Raw genomic sequence first — 6,653 nt, forward strand, 5'->3', positions numbered from 1 at the left:
AATGATTGAGGTTAGCTACATGTAATATGTATTTCTGAGTCCTCTCCTCAAATTGTAAAGAGACTTAAACCTGCAAAGGAATTCTCGTCTCTCCAACACAGTAACACATCGATTTTTCCTAGTATCATTGTTAATCATAGCTCAGAGATCATCCTTCACAGGCTTTTCTATTATTCTTATTTATATATATGTAACACAGATCCAAAATAATAATAATAATAATAATAATAATAATAGAGCATCTATTTACATAGGAGAGGCAAGAAAAGTTTGAAAGAATTCTGGAACACACCATTCTCGAATGCATGCATTTCAATCAGATGAATGTACAAAATATGAACCATTTCCCACTGCTTTTAAGCGGGAAACAGCAAGCTTTCAATTACTTGGATCTTCAAGAGGAAAATTTAAAGAACATTTTTAAAAATACATATGAGAAGCTTATATAAAACTCTAGGGAATCAGGGCTTGGACAAAGGCTTGAGAATAGAACACCAAAAATACCCCAGAGGAGAGACAGTATTTGTCTCCCACTAAGGGTAAATTGCTTGGGAAAAAACAAAAACAAGAACAAGAAAAAAGAGAAGGGAAGGGAGCAGGGGAGGAAAGGTAAGGCGTAGAAAAAAGAGAAGCAAGAAAAACGCCTACAACAGATAAAAGCCTATTGATAAGTTAAAAAGAGGTATCCTATTGGTTTTCCAAATCTGATCTCAACAATAGTCTGCTTATGAAGGGCGACATAGCTGCAAGTAATGCCTTGGGGCACTCCTCATGTGGAAGATGGCCACATCCTGATATGGCAACCAGTCTCTGAGTAGGAAAAAATAAAAGGAAAAGCAATAATCAATTAAGTGATATTCTTCCATTTAGAACTTTTCCTAGAATTAATTAAATTTTAGCAGTGCCACTTGAAAACCAGTTAGTATCCCAGTAAGACATTTTCAATGGAAATTGTTGATCTTGATTTCATGCGATTAGCACTAAGAAGCCACGAGATTTTAACTTCTGTGGTCTTGGTAAATGTATGATTCTTTGATCCAACATAAAGACTCCAACAATGTTGGAAGCTGTGAAATGGAGAAGAAAGACACTTACAGAATTTACAAGTTTTGAAGCCATGACTTGGGAGGACTTGAGAGGGACAAAGGCATCTTCAGCACCAGCAATGACTAATATCGGCATGTCTTCTACTGCCTTCAGCAATGATGCATAAATCTGCGGTGAGAGGACAGTCTCACATGAAAGTTTGCCTATTTCGTGGAGTGCTTCATCCCAACCTTCCACATATAGAGGGGCCTGATTGCACAGGAGAACAGCCAAGTCAATACAAAGATTAACATCTTGGAATTTCATAAGCACTAGACAATAAAATCATACAAATCTTGTTCATCATGCACAACTACATTTTACAATGAAAAATTCCGCCAGTCATTAAATAATAGGTTTATTGATGGTTGAGAATGCAAAGAACTATATTTCCATTAAAGGAGCCATAATACCTTATAGAGGCTTAAAGTCTCTGCTGTTAGCTTGGCAGAATCATACCATGCACGCCTGTTCACCACTTGAACAATTTCTGTTCGAAGTAGGGGGCGAACCAGGTGCTTCTTCCCAAGTGAAGTACGCAAGAGTATCCTAGCAAAGGCAGGAACCACTTCTCTTGACAAACTGACATTTAGCAATACCAGTGCCTTTATTGTAACCTGTGCAATGCGCAAACATATGAGAAATGAGAAAAAGTTTTGACACTTTGTTAAGATGCCCGAACCTGCAAAGTGCTTTCTGTCTTATTTAATAATCAATTTGCAATCTTCTTGTGTTAAAAGTCTATATTTGTGAAATCAATTGAAGTTCATATATATATATATATATATATATATATATATATATATATATATATATTACTAACTCAACAACAGACTAGCCATCCAAGCATACATGTATGAAATGTATATTATGCACTATAAGAATGTTTTAATTATCACAGGACAAAGGGCGAGTAATTAATCTTCACATTCGTTCTCAGAAGGTGATAACCAGCATAAAAGAGATAGCACAAACATGTGCATATATGCAACAAAAAATATAACAGAATAAGTTAACAGCAGCCAAGGTCTCATTGGCTCCATTCTTCAAGCAATAACAGCAGCCCTACCATCATCATCTAATTCACCATTTCTAGTATAATCCAGAGCATACCAAAGTGACAATATCATCCTATTCTTTTGTTATTTAACTCGCTTTTTCCCATCTTATAATTTTGTTATTAAATCTAAGCCACATAGCATAATTTCAATTGTTGTAAATATCTCGATTAGGAAAGGAAAACAAGAAATCTTACTGACATTGAAAGAATTCATGGATGTTTGAAGTCTTTGTGCAGCCATCAGAGCAAGCAAGCCTCCATCATCATGACCAACAAGCACCACTGAAGAAAACCCCATCTCAGAACAGAAAGCAAGAAGCAGGTCAACCTGAGAAACATTAATAAGTGTACAAACTTTAAATTAAAAGAACAATAATAATAAGTGTCCTAATAGAAAGGATAAAAATAACAATATAGTCCAGCAGACATGCAAGCAGCCATTCAAGTCCTGCAATATCAATAGGAGGAAGCTTGGCAAACTATGTTCTAATTTACATCTACTTTCCAAAATATCAAATTGAAAGCTGTGGAAGGTGTGAATTAATTGAGTTCAAAGGACATTTCTAACACAATGAACTCCGATTCAGTAGCCTGTAGGTGCCTCTGTCTTCTTCCTTCATCTAAATATATTTATTTATTTATTGTACAATACTGCATGACAACAGTTCAATTTGCACCCTTAATCCAAAATGCTTATAGAACTAGACATAGGCACAATCCGTGTTTGGACCAGAACTGGCCTGGACAAAACCAGCACAGAACCGGTCAAACTCAGATTTGACCAGAACAATCTTGAACCATACAAAAACTGAACCGGCCCAATTTTGAACTGTCCAATTTGATTCCAGGCCAAAAATCAGATTTTAAAATTCTCAAAAATTAGGGAAAAAAATTGACATCAGATTTGATTGAACCGGATTTAACTGAAGCAAAATCGAATTGGAATCGAAACCAACAAAAACCCTGCATTCCAGTCATAAGTCCCTAGCCCTTAGGACCAGAAATGGACAGTGTCCATGCCTATAGAAAACTTTAACATCATCTTCTGTCCTTACCTAGTACCTGCTTATAGACTCTGTATAGAACTACAAAATAATATAATCAATTACCTGAGTTTCAAGCTTATATGGATTTGGCAATTCTTTATCTTCCCAATCCTTCCGACGAGGCCGAGAAGTTAATCCCCAACCAGGCCGATCAAAAGCGGCAACTGTGCAACCAACCTGCCGACCGAGAACCCCCATCACATGCCTCCATGAGAAGACACCTCCCCCAAAGCCATGAATTAGAACGATACCAAACTGGCCATTTTCCTCCATATCTTGCTCAGGAGATCCATAGTTTCCTTTGCTTATTTCATTCTCCTCAATCGCATCATCTAGGTTCAAAACAGGAATTTCTTCGGAGAGCACAGCAGAAGTTGGAGAAACGTCCAATAATGGAGCATATAAGGAAGAGCTGTGAAATTGATTGCTGTAACTCCTATGGAGATTATGCTGGGTTTTCAATAATGCATTGAATGGCTGCCTCTCAAGTTTAAGCCGTCCTCCTGTCATCTTTGGTGAGCTACAGCTAGGAGAAGGTTCAAGAAAAGCAGTGGAAGATAAAGAACGAGGGGGGGAACCAGGCAGACAGAGCTTGTAGTGTACAGTAAGCCCTTGGCACGTAATGAATAAGCTATCTATGTCAGCGAGCAATCTGATTGGGAGTTCCCCTTCATCATGAACAGATCCAAATGGTTTTCGCCTCATTTCACTGTCACTTTTTGGGGTTCTTCCTGCAGTTGGAGTGGGAGACCGAGGCACCTTCTGATAACCAGAGAAAACACTTTTGCAAGATAGCACCTGTAATTTCAATTCAACAGCTTTTAGGGACTCAAAAACTTTTACATGTTGAATTTAGGATCAAGCTATCACCAACCAAAAGAAATTCAGATAATGTAGTTAGAAAGCTTGACTGAAAAAAAAATTCTAGTCAACAACCAGAAGACCCAATAGGAAGGAAATGCATATTTCCTTTTGAAAAGTACAATTTGAAAAATACGTAAATTGAAACTGCTGCATAACTTACAGCTTCTGGATCAACTCGGTGAAACAAAAGCTTTCTCCGCGCTCTGCAGCTTGTTCTGTAAGCAACCACAGTGTGGCCAAGTGCGAAAACCACTGATGACAGAAATAAGACAGGCATTCCCCATGACTTCTTCAAATGGAGCTTTTGCCTTGAAAGGGAAGTCGAAGCTTCAGCCTCAATTTGAGAATTCACAGTGAAAACACAAGCCTTAACTGAAAGAAGAAGAACTGAAACAACAGAACAGAGTGTCACAGTTCCAAGGTAGGGACCATGTGAGAGAGCAGGGGCATCACACATCAAATAAACACCTGTGATCATGGACAACAAGAGAGCACAAAAATAATGATAAATAATCAATAATGCGACTACAAACATATCAATATAAAACTTAAAAGATTGCCATGCACAGAAGGTATATCCGTTCAACCATGTTTCCTATTTGAGTAAAAAACACGATCACTAAAAAATCTACAGGAAAGTTTCTGGACAAAGAATTAGATGAGAATCATTTAAAGTGCTTGTTTTCATACTTCCTGCCATACTATGAATCTCCCAATCTAAACCCAGTTCGTTTGCTTAGATTTTCTTAACTCCAGAAAAGCATAAACCCATCAGCTTTTGAAACTTGAAAGTATAGAAACCAAATAAGGTAAAAAAAAATCCATAAATTCGAAAGAAAACATGCAAAACCAAGCGGCAAAATCAAATCCATAAAAAAAGATTAAAATTTGAAAAATAAACGTACAGATGATGATAAGAGATCTGACAACGGAAACAAGAGGAATATCTGTCAAGGAGCTCTTGAAGGCGTATCTATGCAAATGCTCCTTAAATCCATAGCAACTCAAACAAGTAAAACTGGAAACCAACACGCACGGCACCAAAACATCCCCGATCGCCACCAGCACCGGCATAGACGACACCAGCAGCGACGCCACCATCGCCACCATGAAAATCACCGTGCGAACACATCTTCTGACTTTGTCCAACACCAACACACATCCTTTAGCCGGCGCCATGGGCGTAGAGTTCTATTCACACAGCCCGCGCGATTCAAACAAAATAACAATTAAAGAACAAAAACCTGCAACAAATAGATTCGTTCTTCGTTCTTAACGTTATGTCGCACTTGAAACCCTAGCGAGGGATTGCAGGTATGGAAGATTCTGATCAGGCAAAGGTTTACTGGCCATTTGAGTTGGATCAATTCAATCTCTCCGGTTAGTGCGGGGCAGAAGAGTGATTCGATAATCAATAGAAAGATATTGATTGATCCATGGCCAAATGAAAAAAGCCTTGTCGCTAGGGATTCCTTTCTTCCCTTCGGATTCTTTCTTATTTTTGAAACATCTACCGTTTTGTTAATGTGTTCTTGTGTCTCTGTTCTGTGCGTTGTTTTTTTTTTTGGAACGTTTTCCACTTTCTCTCTCTCTCTGGTCCTTCTCCCTCTTCTCCTTCTCCTTTCTAGCGTAGTTTTTTTTTTTTTTTAGTTTTAGTCGTTTAATTATTATTTTTTTAAATAAAAGTGCTGCGAAATCATGATTAATTAGATAAATAAATAGTATTAATTTTATTTTATTTTTTTAATTCCGGTCTTATCTGGCAGCTTTTTGTTCGTGGACTGAAATGTCCAATTAAAATTCATACGTGCATTGTACGTGTTATTTAATTTTTTAAATGCATTATTTTAAATATTTTTTTAATATCAATTCAGAATTAAATAAGAAGAAAAATTGAAGTAATAATTGGGAGGAAATTGGAAACGGGAGGGAGGGGAAGAGAGAATGTGACCGTTATGGAGAGAGAGAAAAGGGAAGCGGAGAATTTGAAGATGGTGGTCGGGAACAGAAATCTAAAAACCATCCCCCACTGAACCCGGGTCACGTCAACATCAACCGCTCTGCACCCGGCGGTCCCACCCTCTGTCCAGCCTGTTTACTGTTTACCGGGTCTCTGCCTAAGCGTTTCAATGGTGACAGCGGCCCACTACTAGAACTAACGAATCCGATTTTTTTGATAAGTCGTTTTCTGCCATTATTTTTATTTAATAAACTCTAATGATAAAAATAAATTCACATTAATAAGTGATTAAATTTCATAATTACGTCTACATAATTGTAATTACCAAGTTAACCCAATAGACTAAAAATCAAAAAAGGTGTGATTCTAATTTCCACAAGTTAGGCATATAAACTTAATTATCATTAATTAATAAATGCTAGTTTAGTGATTGATATTATACTTAAGATTATGAAATTTTAAATTTTAATTTTAATTAAAAAATTAAAATGTGAATGAACCCAGCCATTTTATTTTTAGAATACTGGGTCCCTCGTGAGAAATAGCAAAATTATCATTATGGAATTCATACAAAGATCTCACATTAGTATGTGATAGGAGTAATGTATTTTTTTATATAACTTTAGATAGTCTTCTT

At 36.9% G+C, this 6,653-nt stretch overlaps 1 protein-coding gene across 1 annotated transcript; it reads right to left on the reverse strand.

Moving 5' to 3' along the window:
• Positions 1-325: 325 nt before the first annotated feature.
• Positions 326-5,711, reverse strand: LOC110634140 (uncharacterized). Its single transcript, XM_021783049.2, has 7 exons — positions 4,962-5,711; positions 4,217-4,524; positions 3,256-3,990; positions 2,346-2,474; positions 1,500-1,703; positions 1,096-1,296; positions 326-810 (listed from the first exon to the last, which is right to left on the reverse strand). Exons 1-7 carry the CDS (start codon positions 5,233-5,235, stop codon positions 688-690), a joined length of 1,974 nt encoding a protein of 657 aa, XP_021638741.2. The 5' UTR covers positions 5,236-5,711; the 3' UTR covers positions 326-687.
• Between the last annotated feature and the right edge of the window lie 942 nt (positions 5,712-6,653).

The sequence above is a fragment of the Hevea brasiliensis genome, chromosome 1, assembly GCF_030052815.1.
Source record: "Hevea brasiliensis isolate MT/VB/25A 57/8 chromosome 1, ASM3005281v1, whole genome shotgun sequence".
NCBI lineage: Eukaryota > Viridiplantae > Streptophyta > Magnoliopsida > Malpighiales > Euphorbiaceae > Hevea > Hevea brasiliensis.

What these genes read in the sequence shown, in the direction of transcription:
- LOC110634140 (XM_021783049.2), bottom strand. Translation starts at nt 5,235, where the DNA reads ATGGCGCCGGCTAAAGGATGTGTGTTGGTGTTGGACAAAGTCAGAAGA. An exon ending in CATATAAGCTTGAAACTCAG is followed by an intron (nt 2,475 to 3,255) that starts GTAATTGATTAT and finishes AATGTTTCTCAG; the next exon opens with GTTGACCTGCTTCTTGCTTT. An exon ending in CATCCATGAATTCTTTCAAT is followed by an intron (nt 1,704 to 2,345) that starts GTCAGTAAGATT and finishes CGCATTGCACAG; the next exon opens with GTTACAATAAAGGCACTGGT.